The sequence below is a fragment of the Hirundo rustica genome, chromosome 2 (assembly GCF_015227805.2).
Source record: "Hirundo rustica isolate bHirRus1 chromosome 2, bHirRus1.pri.v3, whole genome shotgun sequence".
NCBI classification, from domain to species: Eukaryota; Metazoa; Chordata; class Aves; order Passeriformes; family Hirundinidae; genus Hirundo; species Hirundo rustica.
The window spans coordinates 67,477,184-67,500,973 of NC_053451.1; the positions used below are offsets into that span (position 1 = coordinate 67,477,184).

Genomic DNA, 23,790 nt, shown 5'->3' on the forward strand with positions numbered 1-23,790 from the left:
TCTCTATCACTAATGTCCCCTTCAGAAAGCTGTGCTTTCAAAGTTTCTGGGAACATCTGTTTTTTCTTTACTTCCTCTAGCCATCATCTCACTATCTCTAACAAGTTTTTGCTCCCATAGTAACTGCTGGGTTCTCACTCTTTCTTGCTTTCCAGCTCCTCTTTCTGTGTTCTTTGGACATCTCAAGAGTGTATCCGTCCTTCTGACATGTGCCTCTTCCTCCCTTCACACTTCCAAGAGCCTCTTGGGTCCCATGTCTGCAAAACTCATTCCCAACATAAACACTCTGGGTGGCTTCCTTCCTTTCTGCTGTTTAATCTGGAAGAAGAAACCTAATTCAAAGTACTGCACTGCCACTCCTTAAGCGTAATAAAACCTACTTCTCTGCATCTGTTAATGCTCTTTGGTCCACAAGCCTTTCCTTCGCACATTCCTAGAGCCTGACGATTGCTTTCTCCTTGCTGGGGAACAATCTCTCTGACATTCCTCCCCTTGCTAAATCTGAAACACCTGGTGAGTTTTCCATGTTCATCTATGATGTTTTATATATTGTCATTAATGTCATATACTGCAATTTTTCCATTCTCCTACTTCTACAGCTTCTGGGGAGGATTTATGTCTCTCAGGACAAAACCTGCCACAAGTTGTCCAACACCACTGCTGAACTCAGTCTTCATTTAAAAACTTACTTACTTTAAAGATCATCTGGGATAAGATTTTTAAAGGTTCCTCCCAATTGTGTAAGTTGTATGCCTTTTCAGCAACAACACAGTAAGTATGGAAACTAACAACTCCATAATCATTGTTATGTTTTCCTCATACAAGACCAGTTTCAGAGATGCCACAGATGCACAAAACTGGCTCCACCTTACCTTTGACGTGGCTTCTCCCATCCTCCAACAGTGGTACTACTATAGTGTTGTTCATATTCCCAGGTGATCTCACAGCTGTATAGACAACAGGTACCGACTGTACCACCACGGGGATACGGTGCACGTGACTCATTTTGTTGGACTGTAAGTTCATGGGACTTGAAGGTGGTACTGGATGGATAATGTGCAAAAACTGCTGGCCTCCAACACCAGATGCAGAGGCCACAAGAGGACCTGGAGTTAATACTGACGGTACAGATGCTGCTGAGGAGACTGATGTTATTACCGTGGGGGATGAAGCTGGCCGACTAGAAGAAGACGAAGTAGATGTAGAAGAAGGGGAGGAGGCTGATGCTGTCATGGAAACCGGTGAAGATGAGGCTGCTGTAGGGGATGACCTGGCTTTGTTTATTGACAAGTCCACTGGTTCAGTCTGTGTTTGGAAATGGTCTGTAGATAATGAATCCTCCGTAGGGTCGGCCTTCATGTTGTTTAGTAACAAGGGTACAGCATCCATATCTGGGTATTTGTGGACGTTTGGAGACTGCTGAGGAAGAACAAAGGGACATCGTTACACGTGTGGCTAAAGATGACTTGCACATCCAATTGCTAATGCACAACTTGATCATAAAAGGCTTGTTTCCTTTTCTTGTGTCAACTCATAATTTTGAGGAGCAAATTGGGTTAGAAAGCACAGATATGTTCTGTTTGAACAGAGTATTAAAAAGAAAAACATTCTAGTCCCATTTCTTAGAAAGTGTCAGGATTAATAGTACAAAATCATCCTGGTTCTTTGCACTATGCAAAGTTGCCAATGACAAAAACTTTAGCATCTTCAGCAGTAACAACTATTTATATTGACAGAACTTTTTTTCCAACATTTTAAACCGCAGCATCACTCTCCTGTGTCATCATCACTCAGACATGAAGAAAAAATGGTAACCACCATTCCTCAAACAACTTTCTGCATGCTCAAAGACTGTAATTTCCCCCCGCATGTCTACCTTCTTCTAGACTAGGCAGACCTGGCTGTTTCTTTCTGTCACACGTCAGTTTTAAAAGGACAAGCCTTAGTACTCATTTGCTCTTTACTGTGATCTTTGAAGTTTTGTCTGCAACACTTTTCAGAAGGTGTTGCCTTATGCTACCCTCAGTCCTTCAGTTCTGTGTTTGACTTCTGCACTCTGAATGGTCATTGTAATGAACTTACACATCAGTACAAAGCTGCACACTTTTATGATTGCCCTATCAGAGCAAGCAATGGTTACAGCAATTCATTATTCTGAACTAGCCCATTAAAGAGCCTTCCTTACTGTTATTATTATTTTCATACTAATTGAGAACAATTTTCCTGACTTCATGAAGTAATTTTATGCTTTAGATTAATTCTTTCAAAGCTGGTTGGACTAAATTTATTCTAGAGTGGTGCCATCTGCTATTTTTATAGTTTTCTCTGATTTCTGTCATCAAAGAGGTTAATAGAATTTTTGAATAATGATAGACCAAAGACAGATCCCTAGAAAAGTTTGATATATCTTTCCATTTTGATAGTACAACATTAATAACCAATCTTTAACAATGTTTTTTCAAGCAATTTTCACCAGGCAGAGCAAGGAGGGAAATGTCCATTGATAACTTGGTCATAAGACAAAGCACAGCTCTCAGCTCCTTAGCTAAGGAACTCCATGGTACTGCACTGCAGCAGAGCTTCTCTACAGGCACTCACACAGTGTAGTACCAAACACCAACCTCAACACAAAACTCTTTCAAACCTCACTTGACCCAAGACAATTACTCCCTCTACAGACCTAAGCAGCTCTAAATGCATGAACTTGATCTCTAGAGTATAGTATTTACTAAGTATCTAAAAATATTAAGTCAGAAATATTTAAGCTAGAAATATTTTAATGCATCTACTGTCAATAAATTAACAGTCAATCAAGCTATGAATTCCCTCTGGGGTTTTTATAATCAACTACATTAAATATTTCCAAGGAAAGCCTTCCTTGTTTTTGAGTCAGAGTCAAGCTTCAACAGAAAATGAAATTCTATTGAAAAAGAAAAGTACAAACACTTATATTGAAAACTGCAGTAGTAAGGGCCTAACTGGATATTGTTCCTGGCATGCTAAAAGATGAGATGTTCTAGTATATCTCATCTATCCAGCTGATTTAGAGTGGTTCTTCGGTCTGACATTTTCCCCCATTATTTGAAAGTAAGAACATCTCTGATTTGTGTATGAATAGAGGAAGAGAACATTCCAATTTAAAATAAAGGGAGCACCATCTAAATAATTAATTCACCTGGACCCTGGATCCAGTAATATGTTGTAATACAAGTAACAAAAGCAAAATATCCCTTTTTATAAAGACAATGGGAAATTCTGCTCAAAAGAACACAAAGTGAAGAACCGGTTACTTTTCAAAGCACATAACCAGCCATGAGTGGCAAGGCTATGTAAAGCTCTTCCTCAAGAAGGCAAACCTGCTCATAATTACCAGGTGATGATTCCTGGTAACTTCCTCTGAAACACCTTATCCTGGCTATTGTCCGTAATGAGATTCCCCACCGTGCCATCATAAAGACAAAATCATAAACATATGTGGCACAAGAAGGTATTTGTCAAATCTTGACAAGTCTCATCTATATGCACTTGGGCAGACAGACTTGGTTCTGCTGAACTGGACAGGTACCAGAGCAAAGGCAAAGTGGAGAGGGACACCATGCACAGGCTACACCTGAACCCTCATGAGGCCAAAGGCAGCATCTCCTATATTAAATGAGAGAAGAGGGATAAATGGCATCAGCCTGTGCAGGAGAGATGAAGAATCATCCCCTCATGTATATGGCCACACAAGTGTCATCTAGAAGCAGCATGTATGGCCAGCTCTATCCACAGCATAGATAAATCCACCATGCAAGAAATCCTATGTTACCTTACTTCCAGGTTTTCCCTGGGCGCCCAAGGCAGACATCAGGTTGACCCACTGCCACAAGGGACTGGACACAAGGGATCCACACAGACCTTAAAAGCAGTCTATTGCCAAACTGAGTGCATCAGCCCCAAAGTCCCACCTGCCTTTGCAGCAAGCAGCATTAGGTCCCTCACAAGAAAAGTAAAGAAGCCCAAATCCTCCTGTAGCTGATACCACACAAAGTATTTGCTCTGTAGATAGAGTTAATGGTCTCTGAGACAAAGCACAAGTCATGACTTAGAGATTTTTCTAGGCTGTGCTAAGAACAGGCCTTTGTTTCACTACAGTAATTACACCTACTCCTTTGGGAATTCAGAAAAAAAGTAGCACGTAACTTTAGACTATCATACAAAACCCTTTCTCTTTTAACAGTTCTTCTACATTTACTCTCATTTGTACATTCTTTATATTCCATATATCCTTCCCTAGGTACTCTCTTCTTGTCCAGAACTGCTGGAGGGGTCACACAGTCTCTGTGTACTACGGTAATGTAGTTGATATTATTTCAGTCTTCAGTAGTGAAACTAAGCTCAAAACCTTTACAATCCTTTAAAGAATTTCTCCGAACAGGATGACAACTGGTATGCCCTTCCATAGCTGTCTTTCCCTGACAAAACCCTAAGACTAAGGATGTCCTTTCCTTGGTAAATGCAGGATGTGACTGATGTCAGTTGACATTACAAAAGACAGCAGGATCCTTATCAAAACAGGTCTGTATGTCTCATATTTAAGATAAAAATTGCAAGTAAGTGCTATATTTTCTTCTGCGCATGGTAAATAAAACTCATGCTCCCTTACGGTGAGCTACAAGTGGTATACAGACGTTTCTCCATAACCTCCAATTTTATCTAAGCTGCCAAAACTCTACTTAATCAGTATGTGAATCAAAACTTTTAACACTAAATTTATCATTATTTTCTGAAAATGGATGGTATAAGTAAACTTTTCCCAATGACGACAGCTATTCCAGAATGAGGAACTAAGGCAAGAAGAACAGCAAGGAAGCCAAAAGGAATGGCTGAATTCTCAGAATTCTCAAAACACTATTTCTTAGTATGTCCTAATGTTCTTAACTCTCACTAATGTTCTTAACTGAGAAATAACCGTTCATTTCCCTAGACAATGAGTGTTGTTGTTAGTTTTATTTGATGGAACTACATCTTTTCTAACTGAGAAGATAATAAAGCCGTGGCAGCAATATTCAGTGTACCTTCGGCCATTCTGTCAGCTCAACTGGAAGAGAAACAAATACTTGTGAACTCATTCCTTCTGTCTCTCTAATTCTGTCCTATCATGCTCATCTAATGAAGTCGGCTTCTCGTGGTAGTGTGGGCTCAGAGGATTGCTAGTCTGGACATCTGAAGCAGCCTTTCCTGACTGGCTCCCAAAGGCATCTGTGTTGGTTTTGCAAACTTCATTTTGGCTTTAGGAGCCTAAACTCTGTTGCTAAGAGTTTGGCAGCCTTCAGAACACACGGTGGCTTAGAAAGGATTTATCCTAAGGTCCCTATAATTCAGTGGGCTGCCCTGGATGCCAGACCAGACCACAAAAATACAACACAAAGGAGTACATCTCCACATGGCTTCCCTCATCTCACTGCTCAGCCCATTGGTACAATGCTGAGGACAGCTTCAGCCCTGCCACCAGCTGGGAGTCAGAAGCAAATCTCAGCAATGCATGTCTCTGCAGCATTGCTGTTTCATCCTTATGCTGTTCACCATCCACTCAAATCCAGGCTGAGCCAGAACTGGAAAGCAGGTAAGGATGGCTCCCTGCTAGAAAAGGCTTTTTAATAAAGCTGCAGCCTCTATTAATCAGTGTTCTTGGCTCATGCTTTTTGTGCCTATTAAAGCTGTACACCAGTACTCACTGAAGTGCTCTGTTTCATTAGCTTGTCACTAATAAATACCACCAGGAACATAACATGTGATTTCCCTATTCACAAAGCTTTCTTTGGCTGAATAAAAAAGCATTCCTTACTCCTTATTCCCAGATCATTACGGAAAAACAACCTGCCTACCTCGCAACTAGCCACAGTACCCGGAGTGAAACACAGTAACACTGTGGCTGATAAAATCCCATCTGCTGGGTAGCCATCCTTTCCTGCACAGTTCATCTTCTTTCTAGCCCCCTGAATCCTACCTCCTCCTAACTTACTTCTGAGAAAATTTTGCAGCAGCCCCTCTTGACTCTACACTTATTGTACCCCTGGCAACTCCCCTGTGTTTCAGCATTGTCTCCCATCCTAAAGAAGACGTGAAGAGCTCAGCTTGCACACGGCTGAGGTTAAAACCAGAGAAAAAGCTAAGATCATTTTGTTGTCAGCAACTCATCCTGACACCTTGCAGCTCACCAGCTTCACAGGGTACTAAGCCATAGTGAGCCTTTGTGCCTTTGTGGACTTCTACTGAGCCCACACAACAGAGTTTACGAACCTCCAACAATCAGCTGTCAGCTCTTGAAGTGTCTCCCTTTCTGGCAGCAATCTCCCAAGGTCAAACATTTTGGAAGAAAGCATACCAAAAAAGCTGTCCTTGATGACGGAAACAGAACAGACTAAATTTAGCGTTTATAAAATAAGCTAGCTTTGAGGACAGGAAGTTAAAAAATAAATTGCTAAGCATTTAACTCTTCAGGCAAATCACACAGAACCCCTTCTTGGTTTTCATCATGCTGTCCCACCTCATTCTGCTCTGGCAGGAGCAATTTTAGACAAGATGATTTATTTTGTTTTGTCAGTGTTAAAGAACACTGAGATAAGAAGAATCATATTCTCTCTGAAAAGCTGCCCGTGATTTTAACCACATCACTGCCACTGCAGCACCAAAACGCCAAAGCTCGGCAGTGCAGGCATGCAGCCTCTCCTGGGGAGAACTTGTGCCTGGCTAGAGCAGCTTTCAGCTCTGGTCATCGCACCTGGAGGGTGAAACCTCGATAACCAGAAATACCGCGCAGGTCACAGATTCTTCTAACACTTCACGGTAAATGAAAACCAGTACATTTTAAATGACAAAACCCACTTGCTCTAGTTGAAGTCATTTCGTTTTTGCATACCACACAGATTTGCTTACAAGTCTAATGCCATGAGAGGAGCAGGTAGACTGGGTTTCAAGCATGGTGTACTCATCGTTTGCAAACAGTTCGCTTTTACAATTAAGATGGAATATTTTCCTTACCCTTCTAGTGATAGGGTAGAAAGTTCAAGCCCCTGAAACTGCAGTTCTGTAGGTGCTGGCCATGAAACATATCTGCCTATGTCAGGTTTTGTCCTGCCCCAGCCCAAGTGGGCACTTGCTGAGCACAAAAGGCTGAAGTTAGCTTGGGTAAGTAGCAGCTTGGGCACTTCAAAAAGCCATGCAGGTTATGGCTGAAGTACCCATCACTTTATTTCAAGTCTTTTTAGGGCTTATTTTGCTAATCTAGAAGTGATGCTCTTTAAAGTTACAGGAAGAGATGTTTTTCAAAAAAACACTTCCCAGCAGGAGAAATTACCTTCACAGTATTCGCTTCTGCCTGAAAATCCCCACTTTAACCAAAGCAACAAAGTACTCTCAGAAAAAAAGCAAGTAATACAACCTGCAAAAAAATGAACTAAACAACATCTACTTGAATCACTCTGCTATCCCTCTGAAAACACGACACATCTGAGACTCAACTATGCTCAGTTTGAGATTAGGCTATTATTATTCATCTAAACATGATGGGTGCACCAGTACAGTGGTGACAGACAGCTGTATAAAGGCAGAAGGACAAACACGTACACAGCTGAAAACTGAGCAAAATACTTAAAATCTGTTTTCACATGCTAAAGCACCAAGTGAACAGGCATTTCTGCCTTTTTGCCCAAGGCTGCTGCCGCTGTAGGCTGTCCCAGGCTCACAGAACTGCTCAGCTTGGATGAATTGGAGAAACACAGCAGGTCAAGCTGAAGAAGAGGGCAAAATGCAAGACAAGTGCATCATTCTGCTTCCTTTCTGGAAGCACAAATTAAAATGCATCTTACTGTCAGTTTTCAACAGTTACTCAGGGTCAAGGTTACATTTGTGTTCCAGGGAAGAAAACAGATCCCCAAGAGATGGCACTCCCAAGTAAGGCTGAGTCAGACTCTGTCACAATGACTCCCATTGAAGCTTTTATAAAAAGCAGCAACTTGAGCAGAGAAAGACAGAAGGTAGAGTCCAGGAATTATTAAAATAAAAAAGGCTCAATGAAAATGCATTTAACCAAACTGGAATCAATTCAACAGAAGAGACTGAAAGATACCCACTTTAAAATACTCATGATTCATTTAATGTATCATTATCTCTGCATAATACTTGGAAGTTTGATTTCAAAGTGGATGTTTCCAACCCTCAAGGCCTAAAAATAGTATTTCTATTCTCTTTTGTGAGTCTGAAGAGGCAAAAGAAACTCCCCTAGCACATCCTATGAGGCACAGGTGGCCTTTGTTAGCAGAATATTGCTAAATGTGTAAAATCTACAGAAGATGGTCCCCCCAAAAAAGAAAATTAACTAAGAAATGGGGAGCCCAAATGTAAATCAATCATTCACAAATACACAAGCAGAATTCAAGCTCCAAGGCTGTCAACACAATCTTCTAACTTTTTCTGATCAGTCACACTATGATGTTATTCCACAACTACTTCAACCTTTAGTAGTTCAAATTAGGACTGGGGAAACATGCTTTAAAATGAAGGGAGATCCCTATGCAAACAGAATTATTTTTTAAATATGTTTAACAATAAGCGCAAATACATCTAATATGAAATGACTTATTTTTAAATAATACATTTGCAAAAACAGAGTAAGTGTTAACGTTGCTTGGCATCCAGCTCTCCTGTCCCAAAACTGACAGGCTTACCAAAGGATTTCTGTAACAGCACAGAAAGAAAAACCAGTGATCATAGATTTCTACAACATACAAACTAATCAGCCCCTGTACTATCTAGTACATTAAATGTAAAAAAGGTACATATCTTGAAAATAAAGAAAAATTCCCAGTACCTCAAATTCTACATGGGCCTGATGTTTTTGATAAGCAACAAAACCTACCCCCTTGTTCCCTAAATCATCAGCACATTCAGAACACTAGATGATCAGCTTGGATGTTTTATTTATATTTGAGTAGTGTTTCTAGAATGCCCGGTCAAGGAAGAGCCCGTTGAAAGAAACAAATTTATGCTCATTGCTACAAAACTCTTGAAGAGAAACAAGTCTAACAAAGGTACAGTGCTTGGATTATTACCTGCTTAAGCATAAAAAGAACATTGGTAATATATTTGTATTCCTTGTACTGATCCATTTCAGATGTGAAAATAATTTCTGAATAAATGGCAGATCCATAAATAATTGTTAAAGGGAAGGTAAAATACTGGGAAAAAATATTATACAATACCACAATTCAATTTTGGGGATTTTAAAAAAAGTTAGTTGATAAAATTCTAAAGACAAGAATACATACAATCACCTAGCAGCTCCACTTCTAACCCTTCCCCCCATGTTTTTGGGATTATTTTCTAATTTTGACTTAATTTTATTTTCTCTAGCCCAATCTTAAATCAGAATTTTACAATTCTGTTTATCCAAAACCTTAAGCTAATAAATTTGAGTTCTTGATGTTTACATTAAAAAATAATAAGAAAAATTCTACCAGATGTACATAGGGATTTTAAAGTGGATTTTCTTTTGTCAATCTAGACTAGTTTCTTTGTCTGACACGGGAAAAAATGTCAGGACCTTTCCATAAGTACCTTCCAATCAGGACTGTTGATAGAGAGGTTCATCAAATTAACCAGCTAAATGAAAATATTTTTTATAAAAAGTACTCAGCAGCATTTACATTTCTAAGTGAAAATATTCAAATTATAGCATAAAAGCATTCATTGTGTCCACATAATCCAACTTACACTGAAAAACAATAAAAGCCTGAAGAAAAATTTGTAGCCAACACATTTTTAAGTCAGAATTTGATGCAAAGTTTTGATGCAAGCATTTTCTTACATTGCACATTACTCTGAAATATTCATAAATATATAAGCAAAAAGGACTATGATAAATAATGCATGGAACAATTATTTATACCCTTTAACCACCTGCAATTTGTCACCGAGTTCCAGGCAAAACTCAGCCATGACCAAACCAGCCTTTGAGCTCAGCACTCAAAAACGTGTCTTACACTTCCAAGTAATTCCTCCTTGGGCAAGCAATGCCAGATACTGCAAGAGGGCTCTGTGTACTTGGTAAATAGAGCTGATGTGGAAAAGGCACAAAAGACTGGGCTGTACTTCTTCTCAGTCATTCCTCATTCCTGCTCTGCGGTATGAAGGTCTCCATTAAATGCTTCAGTACCCGTACACCTATTGGACACATATGTGGTGGTGGTGGGGGTGCCATGCCTGAAACTCACATCTAGTGTGTTACCCACACTCTGCAACTGAGCTTCTCCATGCCTTTCCTCGCTTGTCTTTGTTCAACTTAATTCCCACCAAAAGAATTCGTTTTCCCAAATGAACCTCCTTCTGTTTACTATCCTTCAAATTCATTTTGTTCTTCTGGCCTCCCAGCTGAGGCTGCACTCAATGTTGACAAATCTTCTGTAAAATAAATAGATGGCACAGAGATAGCTGCAGTTAGGTCTAACTGAAATTAACTGTTTCAGTGGCTTAAAAAAAAAAGTGTTCACTCCAGAGAAAAAACATTTAAATCAAGTTTTACTAAAACTAACAATTTCTGTGGTCTGTTCCTCAAATTTATTGTTGGTCCTAGTAAAACAAACATGGGTGGTACTGTTCACTGGTACTGAGCAAGCATGGCCTGAGTTTTTATATCAAAAATCTCTCAACCTCCAAATGTGGGTAGCTCTACTCCAAGCTCATTAACCTGGGTGAAAGCAGTCTGCCTCACTGACCCCCTTGAAATCCTTACCTGCTTTCCACTGCTGCCCTTCCTCTGGGAGCACTGAGAAGGACATGAGCTGGCCTCAAGGAAGGAAAAAGAACCAAATTTATGAAAAGTATAACACTGGCTAGAAAAATAGGCCTACAGCGGCAGACAAAATGCAGAGACTGGGTCTGGCATTGTCTGAAAGGGGAAACTTACATACTAAGTCTTGGCCGGGAAGGCTGGGATACTCCCAGGCTCTAAGGGATCACATCTAGTGATCATCAGGCACTTTAAATCCTAAACAAAGCAGGAAGTCAACCGATGTCACCTCAGAACAACACGGAGGCCTACAAGATGAAGATGAGGGTGGGAAGGAGATGGTGCTCATCCCTCTGGGTGTGTGGCTGGCTGGAAAGGCTGATGGGTTGGCTAGATGTCAGGGAGAGTGCCCCAGCCTGGAGAAGAGGAGGTGGGTCAAGCTTGGAGTGACCACACAAAAGGGCTTATACCCAGTAAAGCAAAATGCCGCACCAGTGCCCGGGATGTGAAACTGCTGAGGTTCACCATTGCTCTGCTGTCAGCAGGCATCCCAGAAACCTGCTGGGATATTTCAGAAACAGGTGAAACAACCTGTCCCTCTGTGACACTTGTCCCCCAAAAATGAAGACAAGAAACACATACTGCAGTAATGGCCCACCAAGGGACTGAGCAAACCTAGCACAGACAGCCCTCCTCCCAAAGCTGCCCAAAGGCAACTGCCTCATCGCTTAGGCTTACCAACGTTCCTTTAGCATGGCTTTTGGGAAGGGAGAATCGGGATGGCTATTGCTGACCTTTTAGCCTTAAAGCAAACAGTCATATAAACTATGAATGTGTCATTTTGGAAAATTAATTCCTAATGCCTCTGGAATGGATTTTGACACAATTCACAGTCCCAGTACATCACAGTACGTATTGTTACAGAAGAAAAGACCAAGAATAAAAACCAAGCTCTCTCTGCACATCTACTTTGACTCTTTATATAAAGTTAAAAGACTAAGTAGAAGAGCATATGGATTATGAGATGGACAACCGACTGACACCACACATGGACCAGCAGACACCACTCCAGTACAGACCATTTAATGCAATACCCTGGAGCTGCCCCTGAAGATTTCCTTGTTTCAGTCCTTAAACTGTGACAGCAATAATCACTTACTGATTACTGGAAAATTGTTAGTCTTCAGAAATCTCCTTTAGATGTGGACAATATAGACTACACTTCCCCTTTACAGAAGGGGAAACGTAGGGAAGAATCTTTCCCACACCACAATATCAAATTTAGAGTAGCAACAAGATTGAAAACATTGTAATACTCAATATAAAAATTAAATACATTCTAACTATGAAAGCCGTTTATATTATTTCTTCTTTCTGACTTTTAAAGGCTGAATAAAAATAGCACAAAATAAAGTATCATTATTCTCCTGCTCTAAATTAAAGACTGTAATTTGTATCTGTAACAACTTCCATTATTTGAAAGGCTCACATCTGAAATCTGAGACAACTGTACACACTCAATATTTCATTATGCTTTTAATCTTAAAACAATAAACATCTTAGCAACTGAACTAAAATGAACTCAAACTGATTATTTTTTAATAGCCAACAATATTACAGTGATATTATTACACATCAGAAGAAACTGGGTACTTACTTGTTTTTCTCAGAACAGAGTTAATACAAAACTATGATCACCATATTATTAGTTATGGATGACATTACTCCAAGTTTGTTCTGAAGAACTAGTTGCTTTTAAACAGAAGAAACATCAACTTTCAAAGAAGGTGATTGTAGGAGCTGCTTAATAACTTTTTATTTCCTAAGCTTAGAAGAAGAACTTCAGAATATATGACTATACCTAAAATTAAATTCTGTTAGAGACAAAACTATTTGGTTTTGACAACAAGTAATACATATAAAATGCCATATTAGGCACCTAAAACTGAACTGTAGGAAAAACAATGCTCGAGCCCCTCTCAGAGATATACATTTTAACTTAAAGCAAACTCCTTATATGCTACCCATAGTAACGGGTAACCAGACACAAGCTATTTCTCTTGCTTGTGAAAAGAACACATGGCAGAACTGTAGAAGGAAAAAAGGGAGCTTTTATTTTGGTGCACGAATTATTTTTCAACAGAATAAGTAGTTTTACTTCCAAGTAGAAGTTTCTATTTAAAAATGAAGATAGGGAGAAGCAAATTTTAGAATGAACCATTGTCAATGATACACATGGACCCATTTAAACTTTAGGCAAAGAACACATGAGGTATCTCCTGATCTTTTTGTTATTTTTTTCTTACTGATGATAACAAGCTAGTGCATTTGAAATCAATTCCCAAAAGTTTTTGGTTGACCTAAATCTTCTTTCCTCATCTCCTCCTCACCCCTTTGTTAACAAAACAACATTCTCTACAATGTTTACTCGGCTCTTTCACTAAGCAAAGTGATCTGCGCTGAACTCGGATGTCCAGGCACAGGCACGTGGTGCCACCTGAGAGTTCCTGGAGTGTGGAGGATGGCACTGAGCTCAGGGACAGGTTCTGGCACCCTCATGGGCGATGGCGGGGGTAGACCAGAGTACCCCTGAGGACACAAGTTGTGCAACTATCTACCTAGGCAAACCCAGCAAAAGATGCACACAAGCACATCTTGCAAGCACACAGAAGGACAGAAGAAGAAGAAGAAAAAAAAATCATATTTTGCTTTGTGCTGGTAAAAAAAGAGGTTCTGTAATTCTCAATTTCATTTTAAATACAGACATAAATGAACTGCCTGCAAGGTGATGTTGTGTAACATCACAACAGTGACATCAGGGTAAGCACTGTCACACTTCCCTATGTTAGACCAAACAGGACATGACACCTGGTACTTGTTATGGAGCTGATGTTTTGCCACATCATTGATATCACAACCCATATTTGAGTAGAAATGATTGTTACGGTCAAAGGAAGGTGCTTAACTGCATGAGTCTATCAGCTCCAAGAACTTACTGCTGCATTTTCAGGTGCATATACACACAAACGGATTCACCCTTATCAACAGCCAACGCTTATGGGGAGGATACAAAGGTATCAAGCATTTCCAAATACTGCTCCTGACTGAAAAGCACCATTGTTTAAAGTGTAAGAGTTGATCCCTACATTTGTGCTGCCTTGCTGCTGTGATTCAGGAGGACTTACAAACCCAGTGTGCTTATTTACTTTGGGAGAGGTGCATGAGATAACCTAAAAAAATTATAAATTCAATCACTCTCTTTTTCCGCTAACCATAATTACCATGCCCAGCCAAATGGAGATGAGCAAACCAAATACATCTCTGAATAGGCATACTAAAAAATCTGCTTCTTCTGAGACACAGTTACTATTACTCTCGTTGACACGTGGGTCTTATACTTAAGCTATTTCACAGCGCTAATTAGTACTGACAGCTCATAACATATTACAAATTAAATAGGGGAGTTCATACCTTGGTTTAGGGGTTCTTTTACTACTGAATTTAAAAGAGTATCTGTCGCTTCAATACATATGTAAGTGCATGTTACAGGCATGAAAATCTAACAGGAGAAAACTAAAAGCTGTAAAGTGCAACTGTTTGCACAGTTGGCTTGGCATTTCACAACTTCATTTCAGAAATTCAAGACTTTTGCTTTCAAGCAACACAAGATTCTGACACAGAACAACACATAGAGAGGGCAATGGTTCCTCTGTGGGGTTACTTGTGGGCCACAGTCTAACTGTGCTGATTAGCTCAGGTCTCTCCTTCAGAATGCCTGTACAGTCACCACTTTGCTCTTTTTCACCTCTGATACCACACACACTCACAACACATATGTGGAAAATTGCAGGAAAGCTTGGGTTGGAAAATGGACCTTGAAAGATTATCCAGTCAACCCATGGCAAGGACATCTTTCACTTTCACTACACCAAGTTGTTCAAAGCCCCATCCAGCCTGGCCCTAGACACTTCCAAGGATGAGGAAACAGCTTTTCTGAGCAACTGATTCTTGAATCTCACCAACCTCATCATAAAACTTACACCTCTTCCTTATCTCCAGTCTAAATCTATGCACTTACAGTTTAAAATCATTGTCCCTTGTGCTGTTGCCACAGGCCTTTATTCATATTTCTTATAAGCCCTGTTTAAATACCAAAAGGCTGCAATATGGTCTCCCTCTTAGCCTTTCTTCATAGGAGAGTTGGTCCAGTCTACTCAACTCCTCTCTCAGCCCTTCTTCATAGGAGAGCTGTTCCAGTCTGCTGCTCAGTTTTGTAGTCCTCCTCTGGACCAGGTCTGTTATTTCACAACACAGAAATAGTTGATAATAATAACAATAAATAGTTGATACAGAGCCAACCACTCTCCCACCCACCAAATTGGTTTTCTAGAGGCACGGTGATATAAATAAATGAAAATCATGCTCTGATAGTATATGTAATACTCTTTTGCAGTACTCTCCTTGCTGTTTCAACAGCTTGTCTAGTCCATGACTTGCAATCCACTACACAGAAGTGAGGTTGGCAGCTACTGCCCATCTTTACAGATATTCTGGCCATGGCAAAAAGCTCATCTTCTGTGTACTTCCCAAGCAATAAACTTCACAGTAACTGCTGCACCAGCTAAGAACACCAGGTCTACCAACTGTGAATGGGCCAACTTTCCCAAGAAAGACTGAAGCAGTTGTGGAAAATTCTGATGACAAAGGTTTCCTGCACCCTCAATAATTATATGCTACAGAGAGTTACATGATTCAGATTAACTTTGCAAGAAGGAAGAAAAAAATAAATGCCCAGCAGAAAAAAATTCATCACACTGCATAAAACCCCTAACTTAGCTAGTAGGAAAGTGGTTTCTCAGGGCAGCAGAATATCACATTGCCTGTCCCACACTGGGGTAAGCCACCCAGCACCCCCACCACCTGCCACTAGACTCCAGCAGTGAAGTTCCTCTGGAAAAAGGAAGGTTCCGTTGGGAAAACCAAGTCTCACAACCATCTTCACTTTGCATTTTCTAGGAAAATAATGACACTGAGGAGGGAGTCTGAGTTCAGATTCTACATTACTGGGATAATCACTGGATGAAATCAGTGAAGTGTATTTTGTAAGCAATGTGTGAGGTGGTGTAAGCCTGTCTTCCTCTAGCATAGCTGTCAGCAGTCTCCGGCTTACGTGCTAAATTGCGGCATGTGGGTAGACTGTGAGTAGCACATAGCAGGAACTAGATACTAAAATAATTTGTCTTTCCCAGAATCACGGTATCATGAACTACCTCTCTGGTAATATGCAGACAGTTAAGAGGAAAATCCTGCTGAGAACAATTCTTGAAAAATTGCCTAGCAAGTAAACTCTGATCAAAATATTCTCCTTCTCTCTCTTGCTGCTGTCTTGTAAATCTCAGAACCTGTAAAGCAGACCAGTTTGAAGAGGATGCATCAGAAGATCCCATCTCAGAACAACAGCCTCATAACTGCACCTCATAAACCACAAAAAGCCTCATAAATAGAGCTCTCCTTGCATGTGTGGGTGACAGACTTGAATCCCTTCAGGCAGGTTCAGTGCAACCTAGGTCTTCCACATCATTAGTGGTTAAGTGACCCATGCTTCTAAGCAAAAAAGAGAGCAGGAATGTTACCTGTTATTTCTGTACTTTAATATATGGGGTTTCAGGGCATCCAAAGCAGAGTCTCAGTCACAGCAGTAGATGTTTTAATATTTCAAGCACCAGGTGAGATACCCTCAACAGGAGAGATACACATCACCTCTCTTCCTAGTCCTGATCAGAGGCATGCAGCACTGAGCTGCTCTACCTTTAGGGTACAAACACATAAACACAATTTTAGGCCTTAAGAAACGTAATATATTATTACTAAAAACAGTGACATTCCTACAAATTTTTTCTGTAGTCACTCAGAAAATTTAAGGATTTCACTTTTGAATTCTATCACTGAAACCCCTATTGATGGTCCACTTCAGGAACTGATCAGGCTAAACACCCATTTATTTTGCTGTGTAGGGAATTAGGAGAAAAGATTAACACTTTCCTATGACGAGGTGTCTAAGTGGCTAGCTGACATGGACATCATTTAATACAACAGTGGCGTGAAAAAGTTTTATAATCCCATTACAAGACTTTAACACAAGGGCTCACAGTTCATATAAACTGAGGTGGTCTGCACAGACAGATGAGGCACTTTATCACATTTCATGGTAACAAGAACTTTTTATATACAAGGGACTACTCCTCAAGTGCACTAAGCTTTTCTGAAGACTGTTCAACTTCAAACACAGTGAACTTACAGCTTAGACAGCCCTTTATATTTAACTACTAACTAATCCAGTGCCTGCATAGGACATAATCAATAGCTTTATTATCCTGGAATCTAATTATAAGATTGATCACCATTTTTTGCCCCTTCTCTCCTTTTTAAAATGTGAGGTTTCTCACAGGGAATGAAAATAACAATTTTATTTTACTAGCTGTCATAGATACTGCATTTTATTAAATCCAAAGGAAGTTCATTATCATACTGAAATGTCTTCATTTCGTCTGTACAAAGCCAGCTGTATGAGCCCAAAGACTTTACTACAGTGACTATGCTACATGAAGGAATATAACAAAGCTGATATACTTGTAGATTAAAGGAAGCTAATTTAATTTTATGATGTATAATGTGTTCAGCATAACATTAGATGGTGAATCAGCTCAGTTACCAGTTCTGTGGGAGACAGGCATTGCTTAGAATGACCAGGGCTGCTGCTGAACCAACTAATGACTCCTGTTCTGAGGGAAGCACTTTTCAAATGGCCAAAACAGCCAGCTTACCAACCGATCCACCCTGACAATTAAAAATACATCCCAACAGGGCTGATAGTTAAAATAGTAGAGCCGGCTGCCTGCCAAAAAAAAAACCCCTCAAAAAAACCTAATGTGTTCCCTATTGAGGGAAATCTCAGGTTATTTATTCATACTGAGGATCCCAAAAGAGAAAGAACATTTGTTTAGGCCAGAGTTTGCAGATTGTACCCTGCTTCAGGCATCAATGCTTTTTCAAAATGCTGGTCATGATGTGCCTGAACATGAAAGATTTAGGAACGGCAGTAAGACAAAAAACCCAATCTTTTTATAGTATTACATAAGATGTAAACGTAAGAAAAGGAGAAGCTGGGCAAGTAAAATTTAATTCATGCTTTCCCTTCATTCTACCTGTCTCCAAAGATTTCTATATACAGAACAATATTAACACATCTGATCTTAGAAATGTTGATTACACACCACAATTATGGTATTTCAAATCACCTCTTCCTTACATTCTAAAGTAACAGATATTGCCATGCAGGGATATGCTTATCACTGTGAGGCTAAGCCAGCTACCTCTGGAAAATTAGTTTACTTTGTAACTCTTTCACAATACCAAAATAAGTCTTATGATGATAATCTAGCACTTGCAGTAGCAATTGTGTACAACAAAGGCAACAAATACATGAACTGGTGATGCTTGGAAAGGTATCATTAAGTTCATGTTGAGCTCAATAGGCCTCTCCTGAATGAAAGGTTGTGAATGATGTGAGGCATCATTTTTTTCCGGTATTTCCCTTACAGATTAGCTTTGTCCAGTAAAAGAACTAGTCAGGTTATACTCAAATGAGCAGTCAAATCCTCCTGGAGAACAGATGTTTCTGGGTCTTGCCTTCGATATTTCAGATCTGTCAGAAGGGTCAAATCCATGGTATATAAATAGTAAGAAGTATGCCAGTCATTTTCCTTCCATATACATTTTTGGTAATGACACAGAACACTGTATGAACTAAGGGAGAACAAAAAAAAATTTAGAATTACATGAAACAGAGAGAAATTTGAATAGATTAAATCATTTCGTTTATCTATCTCATAACTGGAGGATCTAAGAAAGAAAATTAGGAAAAGCAAGCCCTCCTTCTAAAATTCCTGGTCTTGCATTTGCCCTATAGAGGAGTGTTCAACATACAAGCAGTAAAAGAGATCTCTGGGCAAGGTGATCTTGAAACCACAACTAGTACTGAATTCCATTCTTCAAGCTAAAGGATATATGCAAATAAAATTTTAAAAAACCCCCTAGAATAAAATGGCTTAAACCCCAGAATATATTATTGGTTTAAGTTATCATAACATGGTATTTCTGGCATGTTACTGCTATTGAATTAATCCAGACAAACCTCCTTCCTTAACAGGTGAGTAACTTATGAAAATTTGAGAGGCACTTAGTTATCAAATTACTCTACTTACGGTATTCATGGGTCAATATGCCCTTGGAATCCTGCTGCAAGTTTTAAGACCTGAGGTTTCGTTCACTTTACGTTAACTTAACCAAATAAAGTCAATAAAACACTACAGCTTAAGTCAATAAACCAATAACCTACATTACACAAGATAAAATCCAGAAAATTTACTAATGGCGAAAGGAGTGCGTCAAATTGATTTTATTATTGCAATAACATGTGTTAGACTTAAGAGTAAATATCTGGGGAGAGTGTACTTTGAATATTTAAAAAAATCCACTAGGACTGGTCATCGTAATGGTGTACCACAAACAAGGTTCAGACAGGCTAATATTCTCTGATCCTGCATTTTAATGTCTACAATGTAGTTGTTCACAGGTAAGCTACGGGAAAGTAATCTTTGCCTATGATCAGTAGAGCCAGGAGAGACCAGAGAGCTCCTGGGCTGAGTGGGGCTGCTGTCCCCCCAAAGCATGAGATCTGGGCTTCCACCTAAAAAAGCTTCCCCTTATTAACCAGGTCCAGCTACCAGATCACATAAATGCATTGAAATGGGCTAAAACTAAGGTAAGAAAACATACCCCTTGGTGATTTTTCTAATATTCCAACTGTATGGTGAAAAAAGAGAGATTTTCCCCAACCACCCTGTTGCTGTGTGTTATTTGTTTCCACATTGTATTTCATTTTGATATTGGGTTTTATAACCGTTTGTTCTGTACTCCCCTGTTCTCCTGGAAAATGTTATATCCCGAGGTTTGTCCCTCCCCTTTCTTCCCTGTCAATCCTCCCACACTCCTCCCAGTCCCCTCCTGCCGGCCCTGTCTGTCATTCAGCTGCTCCTCCCAGCTTCTGGAGAGTTCAGGTAAGGACATCGAATGATAGGGAAAGAGCGGAGGAGGTTCCTCCCTTTATGTTCCCCACTGGTTCCTTTGAATGTCCCTCCAACCCTGTTCCACTCCCACCTTATCCCTCACTGGGTGTTGGTTTGTCCCCTCCTTTAGCCCCTCCCCTGCATATAAGCCCGGACCACGAGGCCGGGGCAATGAGTTGGCCTGAGCTGCAGGCCAAGGCAGATGTCCAAACACGACGGGACAAAGACTGGAATAAAGACTTTGGATTCGCCCTCAGATCAAGTCTGACTCCTTTCCTCTGCCACCGATGGGGTCTCTCTCTGGGTTTTTAGGACCCAAGGGAGCTTTCCTGTCTGTCACAGTCTCGAGCTAGCCTGGGCGAAAAGGAGCCAGTAGCTCCAATAGAGACAAGCGACATCACCCTAACTGAAATATTCCAAAGGATAAGCAAGATTTCATGTTGAGAGCTGCATAATCAGCCCTTTTGTAACTCTTAACTGCAGACCTCAAGCTGCAGGGTGGGTAGGTAATGAAGAAGGGAAGCAAACTATCTCTGTAAAAGGCCAGTCTCATTGAGAAAACCTGTTTTCCTCCATGTGCCAATATCCCCTTTCATTTTGTCCAGATTAACTTTTGGCCAAAGGTACACATGGGTCAGAATGAAGCTGCAGTAAAAATACTAAAAGCACAGTAGGGAGCACAAATAGCTCAATGTTACTCATCCAAACTAAAACAGAGTTGACAATAGGACGCTTCAGAAAGACTTCTTTTCTTCTTCTTTAAATAAGGCACCATTTATAGGCTTTTAGAAGGCATTAGACTTCAAGGATGTTCAGAATCTTGAATTTTAACTTCAGCTTGGCTTTCTCAGGTAGAGTATTAATACCTTTAGGGTTATCAAGAGAACTACAGTTATTAAACATATTTAATACCAGAAACCAGTGAAGTGTTTCAATTTATTCTCAACAGAAAACTCTGAAGTGACCAGCACAATAAAAATATCTCTACAGTAATGAATTACTTGGATAAAATGGAGTAAGGTTCATGATTTGCATTCATGATGGAGACAGCTTTGAAAAGGAAAATTAAAAATACATGGGTAATTAGAAAGACTGAGCAGAGCACACATGAACTGCAGTCTTTTCTGTTTTACAGTGTATCATAAAACTACTGAAAATTAAAATATTGACTGAGTTTAGATTACTGAAGCCACAATGTAACCGATACAATTTGTGATTTACATACTATTACTATAGATATAAGACAAATGGAAAGGTAATACAACACTTGTGTGGTTACTAAATAGCACAGGTGCCTGAGACCAAGTTCAGTTCGGCACTGAATTTGATGTATTGAATTGGTCCACCCCATATTATAACAATTTCTGATGAAGAAGACCGCAAAAATTAAAATCAAACTTAATTTCCATTAACAGCAACTAAATTTAACTCTTCTCCAAGAACAATAAACTGTAGCTTTTTGCTTGCTTAAACTACCAAGGTTACTACCAAAAATAGGGGAGGACTGCAGACCCGGCCTCACACATCCCAGAAACCTTGGGCCAGCTACGAGACCACCACTCGCTCCAGCAATGACTGACTCCATCAATGGTTAAGTCTTGCCGTCCTCTATCCGCTTACACCACAGTCAGAGAGGTGGCAAATGCTTAACGGGGAGGAAACTGATGACTGAGTATTTGGCAGCTGTAATCAGCACAGCACTTATTTTTGGGTGATGAATCACCACTTTCATCCCAGCCACACAGTGCTGGTACATTCGCCGCACAGAAAACCTCCTTTATGCAAGGAGCTGATGGCAGGACAATGAACACCCACCTCTCCTGGCAGAGTCATGTCAAGAGACCGCTCTGGAGAGATTAGGAGATCTTATGGCCAAAGGCTGCTGTGTGCACTACTGCTCACTATCATCTGCCAGCCACACATCAAGATCTGTGAATATGGGACCACTTGCCAGGAGATCCCCAAAAGTCCATTTACGGTCAGTAAGAATCACCTTTTCCTTCCATGAGAAAACATGACTGAGGATGCAATGAAGGCATGCAAGGTGTCAACAATGGCATCAAGGGAGAAAGATAGGTCCCATCCCTTGTGAGCCACTTGAAATTGAAGTCACAAAATAATACTTCAAAGTTCTGTCAAAACCTGGAATAAATGCACAAAAATCGGAAAAAAATGGCTGAACAATATTTTCATATACTCAGCTGAAGCATGTCTCCGAAATCACACTCCCCACAAAGCCCTTGGCAGCCTCACCACAGGCTGCCTGGGACCATGGCCAGGAGACCTACCCGATGTCATCATGGGCCAGAAATGGCACTGCAGCTACCTTCCAAACCCACACTGATGGCAGTGAGGTGCAGCATTCTTATTTGGCACTACAGTGCACGTGCTCTTCGCAGTGCTGTGCGTTGTCAAGATTTATTGCCCTCCTCCCCCCCTGCCTCCCAGCTCAGAATCTGGCATTAGTTCTAGGACTGACCCAGGCTTTTGGTACATCCTCCATGGTCTCCTGAACACAAATTTCCACCACAGAAGCACTCTCAGTCACAGGATAATTACACACAGGTCAGCAACTATTTTCTGTGGCATATCAGCTGTATCACAAATGACATCCTAATAAAATTATAACAGATCCACTGACATTTTGCTTCAGTGTTAAGAGATCTGACAAAGTCAATAAACACATCATATGCGCTTCAGGGCAGCGAATGTGTGAGATCAGTGCTTTTGCTTTAGTGTTTACTATGGTGGAATCCAGAATCCCTAACAAACTCAGCAGACTTCCTTTTGCCATCCCCAAAACAGGCATCTCATAATTTAAACATCTGCCTTGGCACCACCTACCAAATGACTCTATCTTTTTCATTCTGACTTTAAACTGACATCAACAAGTGACAACACTTTTACATAAACTCAAGCCTGAGAATGTGTCTTTTAATGTCCAATCCAAATCTGTTCATTTTGCGATCCATCAAGAAAAGTGGAACAAAAATTATTATTTATGTAGAGATACACATATAAAAAGTATAAAATATAAATTAAAATATTTAAATATAACTGTATACGGTGTGTTTATTTTCATGAGATATAATTTATTTATCTATACATATAAAGATGTAAGTATAAAGACAAGTATTATAAAGAGAAATTTTTTGAGGCCAGGTCTATTCTTTGACTCCGAGTTTCTACTCAGTGACCTGCAGAACAACTGAAAAATCTCTACAAAACATAGACTTTACTTGAGTATCTTCCAACTCATTTCTGCTTATGACACCACTAAAAGCCTAATATTGTCCTAACATTGTCAAAGATCAAACGAGAAAAGAGTGAATTCTAATAGCATCAGCTCTAATCCCATTAGATTTCAAGCTGTGCTCATGAATCTGCTCCTTAGGGGCCAATCACTAAGATGCCTTTTTCCACTCTGGCTTTTTTTTTTTTTTTTTTTTTTCCCTTCTTCAGATATTCAGTAGCCACTCACAACATTCAGCAAAAAATATTTTTGAACTGAATATACAATATATTGTGGTGACTATTTCCCAGAAACAAATCCCTAACATAAAATACACACTTGTTGCTTCCAGCCCACAATTGTTCAGTGTGTAGAACAGACCTAATACCACAAGGCTATTGCTACTCCTTTTTTCCACTGTCACCACTGGAGCACAATTGTAATTGATTATTTACAAATCATACATAATTTAAAGGATAACACAGAAACATGCCATACATTCTTCTGTAAATGTCTACCTAAACACCCCTTTATCAGTTATCCTGAATCTGCATGCAAATTCTGTCCTTAAATTATCATACACAACAATCGTAAACTGTTTTCAAAAACCCCACAAAATTCTGCATGATGCTACTGGATACACCACTGCTTTTACAGTGACC

At 39.9% G+C, this 23,790-nt stretch overlaps 1 protein-coding gene across 6 annotated transcripts in view; it reads right to left on the reverse strand.

The window, feature by feature from the left end:
- Positions 1–23,790, reverse strand: part of KLF12 (KLF transcription factor 12) — a 242,837-nt gene that overhangs the window by 97,250 nt on the left and 121,797 nt on the right. For 4 of the 6 annotated variants that reach the window (XR_009207538.1, XM_040054937.2, XM_040054934.2 and 1 more), the window contains one exon: positions 873–1,419. Coding sequence is in view for 5 of the 6 variants with exons in the window: in XM_040054937.2 (XP_039910871.1) it covers positions 873–1,419 (547 nt within the window). In the remaining variant the exon portion in view is untranslated. The remainder of the gene's footprint in view (positions 1–872; positions 1,420–23,790) is intronic. The other 2 variants (XM_058419259.1, XM_040054936.2) reach the window with 1 other exon arrangement.